This window comes from Artibeus jamaicensis, unplaced genomic scaffold (assembly GCF_021234435.1).
Source record: "Artibeus jamaicensis isolate MK-2021 breed Jamaican fruit bat unplaced genomic scaffold, CSHL_Jam_final scaffold_916, whole genome shotgun sequence".
Taxonomy (NCBI): domain Eukaryota; kingdom Metazoa; phylum Chordata; class Mammalia; order Chiroptera; family Phyllostomidae; genus Artibeus; species Artibeus jamaicensis.
In genome coordinates this window covers 13,734,275-13,753,743 of record NW_026522059.1, presented here as the reverse complement: position 1 = coordinate 13,753,743, position 19,469 = coordinate 13,734,275, and the positions used below count along the sequence as shown (strand labels likewise).

Genomic DNA, 19,469 nt, shown 5'->3' with positions numbered 1-19,469 from the left:
GCTTGGAGAGCTCTGTTACTACCTGACCATAGTCACATGGTGAATAAATTTACTTTTATGGGCTACCTTGTAAACGCATCTGTCCCTTGTTGTATCTGTTGACTAAAGTATATCCCCAGTTTTTGAAAAAAAAATTTGTTGAGCTTTGGCCAAGTGGCTTAGTTAGTTGGAGCATCATCCCATATACCAAAGGGCTGCAGGTTCAATTCCCAGTCAGGGCACATACCTAGGTTGTGTGTTCTGTCCCCAGTTGGGGTGTGTACGGGAGGCAACCGATAGATGTTTCTCTCTGTCTCTGTTCTCTTTCTCCCTTCCTTCCTTCTCTCCAAAATCAATAAAAATATACATCCGCAAGTGAGGATTTAAAAAAACTGTTGAAATGCAAGTTGTGCTTTAAGTAGAGGTCATTGTAGGTGAGCTCTTTCCTAGGGGATCAATTGCTGAACATATTAAATTGTTCCTTAACCATGTTGTTTCATTTACAGCTACCCAATAGATAAGCACCCATTAAAATGGGAGGGGTTATCAAGTCAATAATTATTCTGAACTTTGGCGGGGGGCGAGGGCGGGCACAGATTCCCTTGTGATTCTGATGGAAGTTTTGGACTGTGTCCTAAGAGAAATGATTATGTACTTACCTACCCAATCAGATATTTCAGGGACCAGCCCTCTCTCTGTTCCCACCAAGCCAATCTATGGCCAAAGAGTCAAACCTTGCTCTGTAATAAACACTAAACTTTGAAGCGGGCCATAATAACATACAATTAAGACCAACTGCTCTAGAAGACAATTGCCAGGTTCAAATCCCAGGTCTAACATTTATAAATTGTGTCACTTAGGGCAAGTTATTAATGGCTCTCTATCTCAATCAACTCATCTATAAAATGGAAATAGTAATATTCTCAGCTTTTGTGAGGCTTAGATTGGTACAAATAACATAGTTAGAATAGCACTGGGAACATAAGAGCTCAATAAATGCTAGCTAATATTTTTATTATCTTTATTAGCTCTACCCTCTTACTCAAACTAACTCTCTAAACCAGACTGGGAGATAATATTTCTTTCCTCTGGACTTGATGGTTTGTTGATTTTCACTGCTATAAAGTGATGCAATATACAGTCTATAAATAGAATGAGAATTGGAAAGAGAGGGTTATGAGTTATATACAGGAAGTTCTAAATAATGCATCATTTTTCCTTAGGGGCCGTTGAACGTCCTTTAGACCTTCACATTCACCCACCTTCTCCTGTTCTCCTTCTCAACACTGACTGAAAATAGGTCAGAGTTCGAATCAGCCTGTTTACTTAGTGAATAATAAGAGTATGTTAAGACAATGTCAAATGGGTTTAGAAATTATCGGCTAAGATGTCGGAGGGCATATTTATAAGCGGGCTATTAGGAAATAAGTGACATTTGAAAAGAAAAAGGGAATTTGCAAAGAGAATCCTCTGGGGACGTAAGAATGCCGTCCAAATAAGAGACAAGTGAAGAAGTCCGCTGTTCCTGCAGCCAGAATTACAAGAGTTGCTGTTTCTTTGACACCCTGCTCTCCCGCGGGGTCATGGGTTTTTACCAGCCCATGGTTTCTAGTGAAAACATGGAATGCTCCAGGTCCGAGGGCTCAGTTCAGTGCCAGGCATGGACGGGTACTTCCACGGTTTTCCTGTGGGAAGGCCTCCACCAAGCCTCCGCCTCTGGCCTGCAGGGGCCAAACTACAGGGAGAAGTTTGTGGTCAGCCACCAAGAGGCAGTTAGTTGTTTTAGCGATGCACCGCGACGTAGTAACTGCAACTCAGGCTGTATTCGAGCGCTTGAGGTGTGTGCCAGGGACACAGAAAGTGGAGCTCGGAGAATGGGGGGAACCGTCACAGGGAGGGCCGAAAGCTGCTGCTAGGAAATGTTTGCTTTTGCTTTTGCATTACCTGGCAGTCGGGTTGTCTTTCGTTAGAGCCGGAGGAGCAGAGTCCTGGGCCCCGACTTAGGACCAGAGAGAAACTGCAAAATGCAATACATTTGGTGTGAGCTGGTGGGCGTTAGCTAAACTTGCTGTGCTAATCATTTCACGGTGTGTGTAAGTCAAGTCCTTAGGCTCTGCCCTTTGAACTTACCATCAGGGCTGTGTGTCCGTTGTATCTCAGTAACACTGGAAAGGACAGGCTTTGGAAAATGGGATACATTTGGAAGTTTTAGCATAATCAGACATTTGGGGATGCCAGAGAGCAACGGAAGCCTGTGATAGACAAAAAATCAGAATGTGGGTTTAGATCCCAGAGGAGAAGAGCCTGCCGACCATGGATTTCTGCCCACCTTTCTCCGCGCGTTTTCCCTGCAGTTGCTATGACATCTTATCAGCTGCTGTCCCTCAGATTTTAACCACGTTTGTGCTGTGCCGTTCAGCTCTGAAAACAAGGCTCCCTCCAGAATCACGTCTGCTCAACAGGCTACCGGTAGTGACAGTGTATGTGGTAACACTCTGAGCTTGACAATGCCCAGAATTAGGTGAAGAGAGTATACTGGGTATTGGAAATGTGAGTCAAAGAATTTGTAAAATTGGAGCCAGATGGGGAAGCTTGGGGGGAAAAGGTAGCTTTTGGCCAAAGGAAATCATGAGGTAGGGAAGGAATAATTGTGTGGAGGCCCTACTGTCACTGGTGAGGGAGGTGGCTCTCCAAATCAGGCTTTATCGTGTCCTCCGGCCCTTCCCCCAGCTTCCAGGGCTACTGGGGTGAGCAGGACTTAAATCTGAATTTCCCTGGCTCTCTGAGCTAGACATGTTGTTTGTTCATATGCCTTCCTCCCCACCTACCTGGTCAACACACACTGCAGATGCGTGGTGAGAGGGGGGGATGGATCTGCTCTCTTTTCACAGAAACACTGAGCTTCCTTTTCAGGCCTTTGAGGTGCTGAAAAGGCTGTCATTTTGAGTGTGACAAGAACAGTTAATGTGCACCACATCACTTCAGCATCCCTGTGAAAGCCTGCCTCCAGCCCCGCCTCCTCTGCCCGCTGCCCAGACTCCTCCCAGGATGCTTCCTCTCCCTGGCAGCCTCCCGGCGGCGCACACAGTGCTGAGCTCTTTAAATAGCACTGTCCGCAATCTGCTCCTGCATCAGATTCGGTGGTGTCTATGTCGCTCTTATTTAGAGCTCCTGGAGACGGAGCCTTGCCTTTTTTTCCCTTTCTTTTCTTTTTATCTCCTTTTCTGGAGTACCCTTCCATAGTGCCTGGCAGTAGATTTGAGGCTGGCCTGTCCGAGACCCAGTCCAGGCTTATGAAATATATTGTTTCATTCCAAGAGATCGCATACTCTCTTTTTCAGAGGTGTCAGTTTATCACAGTTCCTATATCATATAATTATGTTATCTGTTGGAGTCTGCCTGCTCCTAATAAACAATGGCCCATTGTCTTTATTGCCCTTAGTACTCGTAACTTCTCAATAAGTGACTCTTGTGTTAATACATAGCTGTTAATGCTGCCTGTTTCTTAAACAGTATTTAAAGGAATATAGGTTATTTGTAGTGGAAGAAAAGGCTACCAGGAAGAAGAGGCCAAGGGGAAAAAAAGAAGATTTGGAGACCTTATCACCGTAAGGTCTTCATACAGTTAAATATTTATTAAACAGTATGAAAGCATAGACAATATTTTATCTGGATCACTATTTTTTCATACCTTCTAATAATGTTGTGGTTACATTTTTTTCATATGCATACATATTCATGACTTATATTTATTTCATAAAACCTTCTGGGCTGATTGATTGTTAATGTTTGATTTGAAATTAGGACTTGAGATATACCACCACAATTATAAATTTATTAGGTTGGTGCTTTAGTTTTCATTGCTCAAGTGATAATTTATTATGCTTTCCAAAATGTTTTTCAAAGTAAGAATGAATTATATAACTGGGCCTTTTTTTTTTTAGAAACTGAAATTAAAGACTTATGTCTTTAATTTTCCGCAGCTTGTGCAATTGGGATATTTTCTAGATACTTAAGGAGCAAGAGGCACATAATTACTGGTTTCTAATACCTGCGGCTCCAGCTGTTCTCACATGTGCACTAGGAGTTTGTTCACTCGCTAAGCATGTATGTGACAGCCTTCTGCGTGCCAGATATACAAGCTTTTGTGATGTCACCTGTGTGTGTAAGAGGGGACCGGTGGAGGAGGTGGGGTTGATTCCCACCTGCCTGTAGGTGCCTTCAGGACAGATATATAGCCCAGGTGTTTGTGTCTCCAGATCAGCACAGTGGCTGACGGATAGTGAGGAAGGGATTATCATGCAGTTGAATAGAAGGCTTCGGGTGCAGAGACACTGGAGGCAGCATGCCAGGGACTGAGAGCCAGGGACAGTCGGTTACAGTGTCTCTCATCCATGTAACATATCCGCAGTGAGGAGGGGTAGTACCCCAAGGAGGAGGGGTTCCTGAGTGTGGGGTGGAACTTGGGAAAGACTTTTTGGACCATGGGCTGTCCAGGAAGAACTGTGAATGGGAGTTTCTCAAATACACACGATGGAGGGAGAGGCGTTCTTTCCCAGCATATGTCAGGCCACTCAGACACAGAAGAGCTTTATCTTTGGACTGTGGATTTTTTTTCTATACCATAAAGTGTGAGACACTTAATGGCAAGAGACAAGGCTGCAAAAGGCAGGTTAGATCATAAAGACAGGGCCCACGTGCCACGCAAAGACGTGCCTTCATGGCCTCAGTGGTGGAGACCGCTCTCGTTAGGTTCATGACGTTCCCCCACCACGTTCTCTCACTCCTGCTCACCCACCTCATAAATCAGGGTGTTTCCCGTAACTTTGGCTGCCATGCCCCACATCAGGGCAGTCGCCAGCTACCGTCCTGTCTACTACTTAAATTTCTGACAGATCTATTCACGTCTCTGTGCTCAGGGCTGTGAGCCTAGTTTATATTCAGTTGTTACAATAGTGTCCTCTGTGGTCCCCAGCTCCAGTCGTGCCACACTCTAGCCAGAGAGAAACGTCTCAATGCACACCTGGTCGTGTTAGGCTACCCACGATGATCTGTGGCCTCCTGTTGCCTTTGGGTGAAGTTCACTCCTTGACCTGACCTTCAGCTCAGTCTCCAGCTCCTCCAGGCTCTCTGTCAGCTCCCGCCCCGTCATCCCCAGCCCCGCCTCCTGCCCTGTAAGAGCCTTCTCCTCACCCTGCCACTCCCCCAGCCCTGCCCTCTGGGTTGTTGCTTACAGAGACTGTTTTCTGACTTCTCAAATCTGGATTCAGAGCCCCCATTGTGTGGGCCTGCAACACTCAGTATTTGCCTGAGTAGGACAAGCATGAAGCAGCATTTTCATCCCCTGCTTAACCATCTCCTTGCTATGAGAGACTGTGAGTTCTGTGATGGTGGAAGCCAAGTGTAGCTTGTTTACCATTTTATTCCTGGAAGCTGGCACAGTGCCTGACAGGCAGTCGGTGTGTACTGAATTAGATCTATGAATATCTAAAGTACCTACTTCCACGCCCTGCACGTAGAAGAGGATCAATGAATGATGGTAGATTTTACTGGCCACTGTCATACACAACAGCTGAAACTTTTATTCTACATAAGTAGTAATTTCACAGGTACAAGTAGGTCATGATCAGAACTGAAACGTGGCCATGAGAAGCGACAAGCTAGAAAGTGATGGCTGATCTTCGCTGATAAACATTGAGACCTGGTGAGAGCAGAAGCCACTGTGCATTGGTTTGAAGAGTAACACTGTCAAGAGGTGGAGACCAAGCAGAGAAGAATTTGTGGAAAAGGTTAACTGAGAAGGAAAACGCTAGAGAGGGCAGTAATCCGGGAGGCAGCAAGGTCGGAGGAAAATATTTTTAGATGATGAAAGAATACTGGACCTGTTCACGGGCTGAGGACAAGAGTCCTGCCTGAAGGCAGGTACAGAAACAGGTGTGGAGCTGGATGAGGCTTGTGAGTAAAAGCCCCGGACTGGCACCTGAGGGAGGAAGACACCTCACTTCACGATAAAGAAAAGAGGGTGTTGAGGCTGTAGGACCGTGTGCAGGGGTCTAATACTCGTACGTTCAGTTCTGCTGCACAAACTTACTGCCATCTTTCTTTTTACCCTTAGCTGTTCGGGGGACTCGTCTGGATTTTGGTTGCCTCCTCCAACGTTCCTCTACCTCTGCTCCAAGGATGGGTCATGTTCGTGTCTGTGACAGCTTTTACCCTTTCCCTCCTCTTCCTGGGGGTGTTCCTCTCTGGCATGGTGACTCAGATCGATGCCAACTGGAACTTCTTGGTAAGAAATTTTTTTAAGTCTTCTGCAGGAAAATGTGGGAAACTTATAAATATGTCATTCTGTCCTGAAATGCCCGAGCTTCATTCTGTCTGTCACTTCTGCCGGGAGAGATGAGGTCAGACCACAGCGTCCGCTGTTGCTGCCTTGCTGGACAGCAGAGTCCCAGTTTGTGCGATTCCTGTGTTGACAGAGCTGAGCAATCTTTCTGATACTCCTTTATGAGCTGGGTGACCTTTACTCAAAGACTGTCTTAGTTCATACAACCAACGAATTGCATTATAGTTATTGAACTATTGAACAGATGCCTTTGATTGATGGATGGATCCTGTGACATCCAGGGTCTGTCCAGAAGGTGTCCAGCCATGTAATATGAAAAATAGTGATATTTCTTGAAAAAGATACAAGAAACATTGTACCTAGGACAATGACACCTCATTCTCCTTCAAAGTAGGTAGCTTGGGACCCCACATGGTTCTCCCAGTTGCCATCAACTGCTCTGTCATATCTGCCTGAATCTCATGGATGGTCTGAAATCTCTTTCTTTTCAAAGGTGATTTTAGTTTTGGGAAAAGCCAGAAGTCACAGGGCACCAAACCTGGACCATAGTGGGGTTGAGTGCCTGATGTTTCACCAAAAAACTCCACGTGATACATGAGCAGGTGCATTGTCATGATGAAGCTGCCAATCACCAGTAGCTGCGGCCTCTGACTCATCCAAATAGTTTCTGTGGAGGAATGTTCAAGCTTAATGCAAAATTTGATGCAGATTCATTGCTCTACTCACTTAGTCATTTTGAATGTGATGGCCACACAGTGCACATGCTCATTCAACAGCATCTACTGCCCCACTGACCAGTGCAGTGAAGTTGTCATAGTTCACACATGCGCATTCCAGTCCACTCTCCTTGGCTGCCAGGTTACATCGATGTCGTGCAAACCATTCTCATTATGTTAACAACAGCTGGGCTTTTTCTGGATAGATGTTGTATATCTTGATACTTTCCACTGATTTCTGTTTCTGATATTAAATACATATATTCTTTTCAGAAAACAGATGGCTATATAGTCTACTCCCCAAATATTTAGAAAAGAAAAAAGATGTTTTATATTTACAGGCACACCTTGGAGAGATTGTGGGTTCGGTTCCAGATGACCACAATACAGTGAATATCACAGTAAAGCAGGTCATGTACAAGTTTTTGGTTTCCCAGTGCACATAAAAGTTATGTTTACCCTCTACTGTAGTCTATTAAGTGTGCAATAGCATTAAGTCTAAGAAGAAAATGTACATATCCTAATTTAAAAATGCTTTATTGCTAAAAAATGCTAGGGTTTTTAATTGGCCTTAATTTGCACATTGTGGTGTCTCAGGGAGAAGGGGGGCAGGAGGGTAGGAAGAGAGTCGGAAACGGCCGGGCCGAGCGCATGACAGTTATTCCGCGTGCCATCTTATATGGCTGCAGTTTAAGACACCCTGAAACTTTTACAACAGTAGCATCAAGAAGCACTGATCACAGGTCACCATAGCAAATATAATAATGATGGAAATGTTTGAACTATCGTGAGAATTACTGCAATGTGAGAGGGAGAGGAAAAGTCAGCCAATGCTGTTGGAAAACGGCGCCAAAATGCTCGATCAACCCAGGGCTGCCACCGTCTTCAATTTGTAAGGCACACAATCTCCTGGAAGCACACTAAAGCAAAAGCACAGTAAAATGAGGCATCACCTGCGTTTTCAATTGCTAAATGATCAAGAATTGGCAAGTTCTAAGAAATGAATTTGCAACCAGTGCAATTCTTAAAATGATGACGCCGTTCAGTTGTATCAAGTTATTTCCCTTTTCCCATGTAACAGGCTGTGATTGTTCATTCTCTGGGCCTGTCTCAGAATGGCCCTGTGGAGCGTGAGTTCCAATCCATGGTGCACAGTGCTCTAACCAAGTTCATGACCAACGCCCCTTTGGTTTCAACCACACATTGGTGTTCAGAAATTTAAGTCGGGCCTCAAGTATGGTAGCATTTTACTCAGCAACCTCAGAACAGCTATTAGAGGAATGTTATTCCTTTGTGTCTTATTGATAGAGCACGAGGAGGACTGTCTTCCCAAATGTTTTCAGCAGTCACGCCTGGTGAATGTGGCTGCCTGCATGAGTCCAGCCAGGGGCAAATGGGGGGTATAAAGCTAAGGGGTGGGGGGCGGTGCAGAGATTGCCGTGCAGACTTCAAGGTTAGGTCTGCTTTGCTTGATAAGGCAAAATAGTGAACCTCTATACATTTCTGTTTCTTCCTCTGTAAAATGATAATAATTGTACCTACCTTGCCAGATGCTGTTAAGGAATAATGAAGTTAATATATTATAAAGTGCTCAGCTTTGTGTCTGATTCATAGGCAGTTATCAGTAATCACCATCATTCCTTAGACATGCCGAGGCTGGCGGTAGGAATCTTTGAAAGTCCTTCAGTGTGTTAGGTTGCCGATACAGTCTGCTCTTACCTTTTTGTCATGATTTCTCATTAATGATGACAAAATAGTTGCAGTAATTGGTCAAGTAAAGAAAATCGAAGATCTGTATTTAAGTTACAGATAGCCTAATCTCTGCTTTCTAAATGCCTGGCTTTCCCATAATATATATGAATGAATCAGTCAGTCCCTAATATTGATAAGCACCATCAGACTATTTTAGTATCAGGCTCAAATATGGTACTTGACAGGATGTACCAGTATAGCCCTGCTGGTGCTTTGGTGCTAGTTAATATACAGTCACTGCCCCAGCCTATGCCTCCTCCCAAGGGCTGTGGCCTCCATCACCCTGGCCCTTCCTCTGGGGCCTTCCTGGATCTCCTCATAGCCCAGCAACTGAACAGTTAATGGTAGAGAAGTAGCGAGTCTCCAGGATCCTTCAGGGCCCAGCCTTCTTTCTAAATGTCTGAAGCACATTCCTCATTGATATTTGAATATTTTTCCAATACTTCTGGTTTCATTAGACATATGTCCCTACTGTTTTTTTTCCTTTTTGTTCATATTGAGTCTTACTATTGGTATTGAGAACAGTCATTCATATTCTTTTTGATTCATTAGGTTTCCCATGAAATTAGAAAAACCTACCAATCTGTTCCATAAGTCACCTGCAAAGTTCATCCTGTGAGTTTGTTTTCCTTTTTAGCTGGAATACTCCACTCTGACAGAGAGGAAAATGGGAATGGCAACACACAACCCAGTGCTTGTCACCTCACAGGTTCATGATATGGGAGGCATACTTATTTTTTCTTTCTTGTTTTTATTATTGTTTAAGCTGTTACCTAGTTGTTCCCACTTTTCTGCCTTTCCCCCTCCCCAATTTCACCCTCTCCTCACTCCAAGTCAACCCCACATTGCTGTCCGTGTGCAGGGGTTGTGCATAAATGTTCTCTGGTTAATCCCTTCACCATCTTTCATCTCATCACCCCCTCCTTTCCCTCAGCTATCAATTTGTCCTGTGTATCTAAGCTTCTGTCATTACCTTGTTCCTTAGTTTATTGTGGTCATCACATTCCACACTGACTGGCCTACTTCACTTATCATAGTTTTCTCCAGGTCCATCAATATTGTTGCAAAGTGTAAGAGGTTCTTCATTTTTATAGCTGTGTAGTATTTCATTCTATAATTGTACCACAGCTTTTTTATCCACTTATCCACTGATGAGCGCTTAAACTGCTGCCAAATCTTGGCTATTGTAAATAGCGCTGCTATAATCATAGGGATGCATATATTTTTTGTATTGGTGTTTCAAGATCCTTGGAGTATATTTCTAGAGGTGGAAGGACAAAAGGGAGTACCATTTTTAATTTTTTAAGGATACTCCACATTGTTTTCCACAATGGCTGCACCAATCTGCATTCCCACCAGCAATGGGCCAGGGAGGGTTCTCTTTTCTCCACATCCTGGTCAGTGCTTGTTGTCTGTTTATTTACTGGTGGTAGCAATTATGAAAGGTATAAGATGATATCTCATTAAGGTTTTAATTTGCATTTCTCTGATGATGAATGATGTTGAACATTTTTTCACATGTCTCTGAGCCCTCTGTATGTCCTCTTTGGAGAAGTGTCTATTCGGGTCTTTTGCCCATTTCTGAATTGGATTTGTTTGTCTCCCTGTTGTTGAGTTGTATTAGTTCTTAGTGTATTTTAGAGATTAAGCCCTTGTCAGATGTATCATTGGCGAAATGTTCTCCCATGTAGTGGGTTCCCTATTCATCTTGCTGATGGTTTCTTTAGCTGTACGAAAGCTTTTAAATTTGCTGTAGTCCCATTTGTTTATTTTCTGCTTTGTTTCCAGTGCCTCAGAAAATCATCAAAAACATTTCTGTATTGAATATTTGCGATTTTACTCCCTATGTTTTCTTCCAGGATTTTTATGATCCGTGACTTACATGTAAGTCTTTTATCCATTTTGAGTTTATTTTTGTGTATGTTGTAAGTTGGTGATCTATTTTTTTCTTGCTTTCTTTCTTCCCCTCCCTCCCTTCCTTCCTTCCTTCCTTCCATTTTCCCAACACCATTTATTGGAGAGTGTCTTTGCTTCATTGTATGCTCTTGCCACCTTTGTCAGATATCAATTGCTCATATAGGCATGGTTTATTTCTTGGGCTTCCTGTTCTGTTCCATTGATGGATAGGCATACTTTCTAAGAGCCAACTCTTTTAAGGAGTTTGCTTAAGTGCTTGCCATGTTTGGAAATGGCTCCTTTCTTCTTGTCTTTGAGATTTTCTCCATACTCCACATTTTTGACCACCTGGTTGCTTTCAATAGGTTCTGTAATGTATCTCATGTACTCGCAGCTGGAAAAAAATTTGAGCCATGTGTATCATAGTGTTGTCACCAGATGGTGACAGTTCTGAATTGCTACATTCTGAAATTGTTAGATTTAATTGTTGAAAAAATAATTGTTTCCCCCTGCAGTAATGGTTTAATGTTGCCTGTATACTATTCATGAAGGAAACAAGAGTGCATTTTGATAAAGAATTAATCTTCTAGAAGTACTTATAATGGATATTAACTACAATATTTCTAGGTTCTGGCTTTCACTGATTGTGATATTAAATTAAGATGCTTGGTAAATGATATTTGTATGTTTTCCCAAGATTTCTAGTGTTGGTAGAAATGGTGAAATAAAAATATAATATGTAATTTAAAGAACTGGACTCTGGAACCAAAGAGACCTATGTGGGCTTGAGTTCTCCCTTCCAAAGTTCATCTTTGTTTGGCGTTGAGACACTCAACTAAAAAAATTGCAAAGAAGAAATTTCTTGTTTGTAAAATGGGGATAATAAATGGTGGTTGTAAGGATGAATGATAATGAATGTGAAGTACCTAGTATATGGGAACTGTTTTAAAAAAGTTCAAATCAGTGTGTTGATGATATATTAATTTAGGTAAGATAATGTGAATTTTAGTAGAGTTATGCTTTACGTTAATACTAGCAAGATATGAAATAATCTAACAGTTGAGTTCCATATGAACATTTCCTATAATTTTTGTAGAAATACGTAAATTTATTATTTGTTTTTTAGAATGTTTGGGGATATGTTATTGAATTCTATGACTTTATAGGTCTTCTGTATCTTTCAGTGCATGGTGTGAGAATCTAATGGATAAAAATAATGATTGCTAAAAAATGAAATAAGTATAAAATATGTGTGTATATTATTACATAACTATATAAGATGCTACAGTAATATAGCTATTGTATAATAGCTATAATAGAAGTATATAGTTTAAATTCTATTTTACTTTAAGGACAGCATATGTCATTCCTTCTTATATTCTGTTCATTAGTAATGATCTTGATGGCACCTTAATGTAAATTAAATTCTATACTTCATTATAAGACTCAGTAGACAGAAGGTTTGCTACCACATCAATTACATTGGGCCAGTCAATTTTCATTTGGATTCTAATAGCTTGGCATTGCTAAAACACCCAGAAGAAATGGCTAATGTAGCTCAAGTTTGATGAAATGTTCTTATCTTCCAGAACTTCAACTTCGTCATTTGAAATATGGAAACAGAAAAAGTATGTGTTATTAGTTTTCATTGTAAACATCCGTCTTTCCCTCCACTTTCAGGATTTTGCGTACCATTTCACAGTGTTCGTATTCTACTTCGGAGCCTTTCTGCTGGAAGCAGCAGCCACATCCCTGCATGATCTGCACTGCAACACAACCCTGGCGGTGCAGCCGCTCTTGAGCGACAACCAGTACAACATAAATGTTGCTGCTACGGTGAGTGTTTGACGCTGATGCTGCACCAGCACTCCCCTTCCACTGTCAAGGTCTCCAAGTACTTCCTGAGGCCACAGTAGTTTTCTGTAGTAATAGCTGTCAGCATTAAACATATAGTAGCTACATGTCTGTACAGTAACCTTATGAGCAAAGTCCTGTCACTGCCCCTGATGTTGTGGATGGCGACACTGAAGCACAGATGGCATTCATGTAAGATTATAGCACTCCATGGCAGTTGTTGGCCTTCCACAACAAAGTCTACTTTGTAAGAAGAATTAATTGTGCCTTTTACTTCTTGTAACTTCAGACTCGGTAAGGGAGATGTGTTCTTCAATCCCTACTTGTAATTCATTTGGGTTCAGTGAATATTTACTGAGAGCCTACCAGGAGGCAGGTAATTTGCTGGGTGCCAGGACAGGGATGAATGAGGTACAGTTCTTGCCATGGAGGGAAGTCCATGGTCGTGGGACGGTAACCAGGCCATTACAATAGATGGTATAGGGATGAAATGCCTTCCGTGGGGGAATTTTTGAATTTTTTTCTTTCTTTACTCATAGACCTAAGTGAGTTTATTATTTTTGTATTGACATAGCCAATTTGAATGAATGATATAGTATTTCTGTTCTTATAGAAGGTGTCAGACATCTAAATTATTCCCTGAAATCTCTTCATATTGAGTATGACTGAAGAGCAAGTTGTTGATTCTGATGGTTTTACACAGATAGCATATAAATATCCAGGACTTACCTGGAGGCATTAAAATATATCTGGACTAATGCTGTCTAGTAGAACTTTCTAAATTAGAAATGTTCTATAGATTCACTGTCTGATATGGTTGCTACTCATGAGTTTATTTATTTATTTTGATTAGTTTAAGTCTAAGCAGCCATGTGTGGTCAGTAGCTGTTCTACTGGACAGCACAGGTCTGGAGTCCAGGTCCTGAAGGGTAGAGGACTGATGATTCCAAGACCTACTGCTGTTAAATTTCACAAGCCTCTGTTAAGACTGTCAGAATCCACTCGTGGTCTACAATGAGTTGGACTGAAGGTGAGATTACAATGGAAAGGAGGCGTATTTCTAGCTTTGAAAGGCTGACAGATCAGTGAGCCTTTCTTTTATGAGAAATGTAACTGTCGTGCTTAAAGAAATCTTACTTAAAACCCAGGAAGTGTGGACAGAAAAAGCATTCATGTCCTAGTGGGAGGGGGGAAAAAGGGTCTTGAACGATACCCAGCCTTCCTCCCTAGAAAGCCACCTCTAACCACCTCATCGCCTCTGAGGTGCTTTCATGGAATCCTTGCAATTCAAAGATCACAGTTAGGAAGCCACTGGTTTTAACAGTTTTACAAAGTGAAGTTCAGGGACTTAAGAATTGACTTTTTTCCCATTGAGTGTCCTTTGTATTCATCATCCATTCCCAAAAGGATTTTTGCTACTTTCATCCCCTCCTTTCCAAAGGTGCAGGCTAGATCCCCATGACAACTCTCGGATCCATGAAGTAGCCCCATGCTGATTGATTTATAGTTACCCTAAGATCCTACTTTCATAAGAATAATAGGTGCTCAAGTACTTCACTGGTAGAGGTCATTGATTTTTCACTAATATGTCCTCTCCCTGAGAGCTCAGTTTGCAGTGTTTTCCATGGGGCAATCCTGTTCTGGCTGCCCCTTCTCTGTGACTTTGTCCTTGTCCTCCCCTTTCTCGGTCTGCCTAAGTGAAGTCGCCTTAGTAAACCTCTACATGCTTCAAGTTCTACATTAAGTCTCATTTCACCCAAATACTCCAGTGGAATGTTTCTGCGTTTTAATAACATTTAAATGTATGAGCTATTAATTTGTGACATCATATTGAATCCCTCTGTTTTGAGAGGAAAATTCCTTTTCACTAATAATAGATATCAAAGGTGGTCACTCTCACAGAGCAATATCTATATTGGAGGTGGATCAGAGAGGCAACCAGAAGAGGAAGGGTGGGGAGAGTAGCAGAAGGGTAATTATACTGGAAAAGTGTTCTTTAGGTTAATCTGATATTCCTTCTCAGAGCTGAAGTTTTCTAGTAAAAGACCCCTGCACTTAATAATTCTTTGTCATATTTAATTGCTTTGTCTCATAGTTTGTATAGACCATAAACCACCATATTGGCAGGACAGTATCTACTGTGCATTTATATACACCAAATGTCCTTACTGGTGCTAAAGAAATCCTCGTTGAATACTAAGGACAGTAATTCACAGCTGAGTGCAGACTTGAGGACTGTCTCCCCTGTCAACCTGGTGACTCATTTCTATAGGTTTTCTTGGATCACAGAAACTATCAGCTCCCTCTCCAAGTCCTAATAATTGCATTTTCCTTGGCTGTGAGATCAACGTGTGAATAGACATCTCATAATGAGCTTTTGAATACCATTGGGGGTGTCACAAATATTTAACAGTAAGTACAGTATGTGAACAAATGCTCAACCCAAAGCTATCTACACATGAGCAAATCATTAGGGGCTAGAAACTTTAAAAGAAGGCTTAGTGATTCAAGGGGATAAAACAGTGGTACAAATCACCAAAAAAGAGAGATGAATATGAACATTTTCATAAGGATTGAAGTATCTTTAGGTAGGTTGGTCAGTCTTCACATGATTGTTTGCAAGAACAAGTATTTTCTTAAAATCAGTGTTGTAAATCTGATGAGAATCTGTGTTTCTTTTTCCATAGATTTTTGCCTTTGTGACGACAGCTTGTTATGGGTGCAGTTTGGGTCTGGCTTTACGAAGATGGCGACCGTAACACTCCTTAAACACTAACTGTCCATGGGTCAGTTTCATGTGTCTAGTTCGTATGTCTCATCAATTTGGGTACCATTTTATCCAAATGTAACACCATTCCCAAAGCAATTTGTTTAGTATATAGAGATAATCTAAGTCCAGTTTTGGTTTATTTCAAGGATAGAATTTTAATGTTATTATGCTCTTAAACAGAGGAATGGCCCTTAATTTTACATCACTATCTTTTCTTCTTTTTATTTCTTTTTTTAAAGAAATTTTTCTTTTATAGCCATAAAATACACAGATTTTTTTATGAAAAGGGATATCTTTTTTGTTTAGTTGCTAAGTCATGTGAGGCTTAATTTTAGTGGGTAACTAAAACTCCCTAAAATGAAACACATTTCAAATAGGTCTCATGCTGAACTCTATTTTTTAGTTTAGTAAACAGAGATTGGCATCTTTTTTCTATAAAGGCCCAAAGGGTAAATATTTTAGACTTTGTGGGCTACCTAGTCTCTGTCACAACTACTAACCTCTGCTGTTACTACGTGAAAGCAGCCATAGATAATATGTAAATGAATGAGTGTGGCTGTGTTCCAATAAAACTTTATTTATAAAAGCAGGCAACAGGCTAGATTTGGCCTGTGGACTACTAGCTATTGTTGGCCGACTTCTGGTGTAAAACCTTAGTTATGCATCTGTTTATTATTGTACTGAACCAGAAAGGTATAAAGCTAATTAGACAAGGCACATCATATTTAGTCTCCTTATGCAATAACCACATTATCTTTGTGCTGCTGGTCAAATGCTTACCCTTGAAGGGGCGTACACTTTCTCCAGCTAATTCAAGCAGCGTCTTGAGTATAGGAAAAAGTAATTGATGGCATGACCCGAGTTGCTTAATCAGACTTGGGGTCTCCAAACACCTGAGCAGAACTCTCCTCTGGCGTCCTCACGATGAGCTCTCCAGAGACCATCAGCCACTACTGGAAGTGGCGTCCAGCTCCTTGTGTCTTGCTTTGGATTTATTTATGCTTCAGAATACAGCTCTTTGCCTGGTGCATGAATATATGAATATTTTTATGTGGATATGTGAGGCTTTACCAAACAGAGCTCTCCGAAGAGTTAACTTTTTACTTCTAATTATTTTACATCACTTTCTGAGTTAAATTTGAATAGATTATTAAATGTAACTTAACACTGTAGAGTCTTACATGTTTTATAATAGCCCTGAGATCTATGTCATTTCTGCATTAGAGACAGATACACAAAGTCAGTTTTAAAAGAACAGCCATCACAAAAACTCTGCATGGCTGAATAGCACAGGAAAGTATTTTAACCCCATAGAGAGACCGTGGTTGTGGAAAGGTGCCAAAACGGCTTGCGTGGGAGAAGTCAGTCCTGGCTCCCACCGCACTGTTCAAACAAGGTCCTCATCTCTTGCCCTGGCAGGGCTGCCTCTGAGAAAAGAGGGCTTCTGACTGAGTCTGGTTGTGATGTCATTATAGTCACAGAAGACGTGGTTCAGTGTGAGGCCAGGGGTTGTCAGTCTTAGGACAGCATACTCATGTTGTATCCTTTCTATAATATCCTCCTTCCTGGGTTTTTCTAGCTCTACACCACCTACTTAAACCGGTATTATGAATTGTATATTACTAAGTCATAAATGTGCCATATGGATATATAGTCCATTCGAGTTGAAATTGTTTAAAGTTAGTCTACTAGGTTTAGTTGTGAGATTTTATTTTTGTTTCCAAGGTATAAGAGGTCCGTGCTTGGTGGCATTGCATTAAATAATCTCCAGGAACTGCTTTGATGGCACTTTTGTAAACAGATGGCTTCTCGATCATTCAAAACCATGCCTAAAACTCATCTAACTGTGAAGACTCGGATTGGTAGACTGATCATGTTCTAGGTTCGTGAGTTGAGTGACAAAGCACTTAACAAAAATTATGGCATTCGAGAATTTTTTATATATCTTAGCTATAAAATGAGAAAGTGTTGGTTGGTTTTAAAATCTGGTAACTCCATGATGAAAAGAAATTTACTTCATAAGTGTTATGACTCTAATAAAGTATTCATTTGGTAATCTTTTGGGTCATCTGTTTTTTTATTCAATTCACTTTGAAATTCAGCTAAAGGTTTTTAAACTTGACAGATTTGAAACTTCTAGTCTCATAATATATAAAAGGGGTCTGCTTTAAACATTTCAATGTAGAAGACAGTCTCAGGAAATGTCACTAAATCTTTTTTTCTTTAATGAAGGTCAAAGGGCGGGAAGCCTTTGGAAGTAATATTATGAAGGAAGTTTCAGTTATATTCTATTTCATTTAAAAAGCATTTATATGATGCTTAATATATGCCTGGCGGTGTTCTAAGCATTTTTTCAAATATTAGCTCACTTAATCCTCCTCATAGCAACTCTGTGGGGCAGAGTCTATCATCTGTCCTGTTTTAGAGATGACAGAAGTGAAGTACAGACCCTCGGAAACATCCAGGGTCATGTACCTAGCGAGTGGGAAAGCTGATGTTAAACGTCACCGGTCTGGCTCCGAAGTCCAAGCTTAATGACTATGTAGCCTTCAGTTTTTTGCAGATTGTACATATTTTATATATCCAAAACTATGACCCCTTTCCCCCCAAAGAAGTTTTTAGCAAAATGTTTAGTAACATAATTGCATATGGTAGATGTCATCTTTTAGGACTCTTTCTTGTCATGACCAAGGACTCGCCTTCTTCCACTGTGTTCCTTGGCAGTTTAGCGAGGAGTACGCACCATCAGTGGGTAAGGAATTCTTTCTCGTCCCGTCTCCTTTGCTTGATAAGCATCCTTAAAATCCAATCCCATTGGCATTCCACTGGCTCCTGCTGATATGGACTAGTTACCTTTTTGCAGCTGATTTGGGGTATAATCTCTTTCTTCTTTATGAGACCCAACATGAATTCAGCAGGGCTGTGCTGAGGTTTAACCATAGTCATCAGCCTGGCATCCACGAGAAAGGAGGGGCCATGTCCTAAGGAGAGCCTTCTGTTGCCTTCCTGAAAGAGAGGTCTCATGTGGGGAGAGGACCTTAATAAGGAGGAATGAGACTCCTCTGGCTGAAAGAGTCAGAATTCTGGAGAGCCAGCATCTTGGGGGCATCCACTTAGACATCCCCATTCCAGGTCTCAGAGTCCCAGATGCTGTTCTCACCAGGGCGTTGGATTTTACATCACACCTTTGCCTTAGGCATTCTACTGTCTTTGAAGTTCAGTAAACCTATCAGATCTTTTTTTTTTAATTAAATTTTATTTAGTTACTTTTCAAGTACATTTTTTTTTATCTATTTCTCCCATCCCACCCCACTCCCCCCCCCGCCCAGTCTCCCCCTCCCCCCCCCCCAGTCCTCATTCCTGTGTCTTTCATACTTGTTCCTCAAAATCCCTCCCCCTTTTTCCCCTTAAATTCCCTTCCCTCTCCCCTCTGGTCGCTGCCCACTTGTTCTCTATTTCAGTGTCTTTGTTTTTATTCTGTTTGCTTGTTTGTTTTATTCTTTAGCTTCCTGTCAAAGGTGAGATCATATGGTATTTGTCCTTCAATGCCTGGCCTACTTCACTCAGCATAATGCTTTCCAGTTCCATCCATGTTGTTGCAAAAGGTAGTAGCTCCTATCAGATCTTGAGATGCTCCTTCACTGTGTTTCTCTCCCACTAAAGAAGATAAGCGTCCTTTTTGTAAACCACGCAATAGGTCCTCTGCCTATTGTTACACCTGGTTTTAACTCTGTTAGCATCCCTCAGTTTCTGGTGATCGATACAGGACATTGATTGAACTAATCATCTTTTGCCGTTGTTTGTAATTCAGTGAGTGAATTCCTTTGTTTTCAAAGAGGAAATCATCACACGGGCCTGAGTGTTCCCCTCCACCAGGGACATTCTCCTGAGTTATTTACACGATAAGGTATTTGTGCTTCCTGTTTTATCAGCGCTGCTATTATTACAAAACTTAATATAAATGTATAATTTTGCTTGCAAACCAGAAACAGTATTTCACTCCCAAGTATCACACTAAATTGGCTTAGATTCCAATAACTAATCCTAACTTTTTTTTCAGTCCAGAGAATTGAGTTAGATTTGGTTCTAGAAAGAGAATACAGATTACTTGCTAAAATAAAGAGTTCCCTCCCCCAGCTAGCCCAAAATCTTTAACAAT

The 19,469-nt window shown here is 41.3% G+C and overlaps 1 protein-coding gene across 1 annotated transcript in view; it reads left to right on the top strand.

Annotated features, from left to right (window-relative positions):
• Nucleotides 1-19,469, top strand: part of MAL2 (mal, T cell differentiation protein 2) — a 52,335-nt gene that overhangs the window by 7,848 nt on the left and 25,018 nt on the right. The window contains exons 2-4 of the mRNA XM_053661071.1: nucleotides 6,095-6,265; nucleotides 12,367-12,522; nucleotides 15,228-15,326. Coding sequence (XP_053517046.1) covers nucleotides 6,095-6,265; nucleotides 12,367-12,522; nucleotides 15,228-15,299 — 399 coding nt within the window. The 3' untranslated portion in view covers nucleotides 15,300-15,326. The remainder of the gene's footprint in view (nucleotides 1-6,094; nucleotides 6,266-12,366; nucleotides 12,523-15,227; nucleotides 15,327-19,469) is intronic.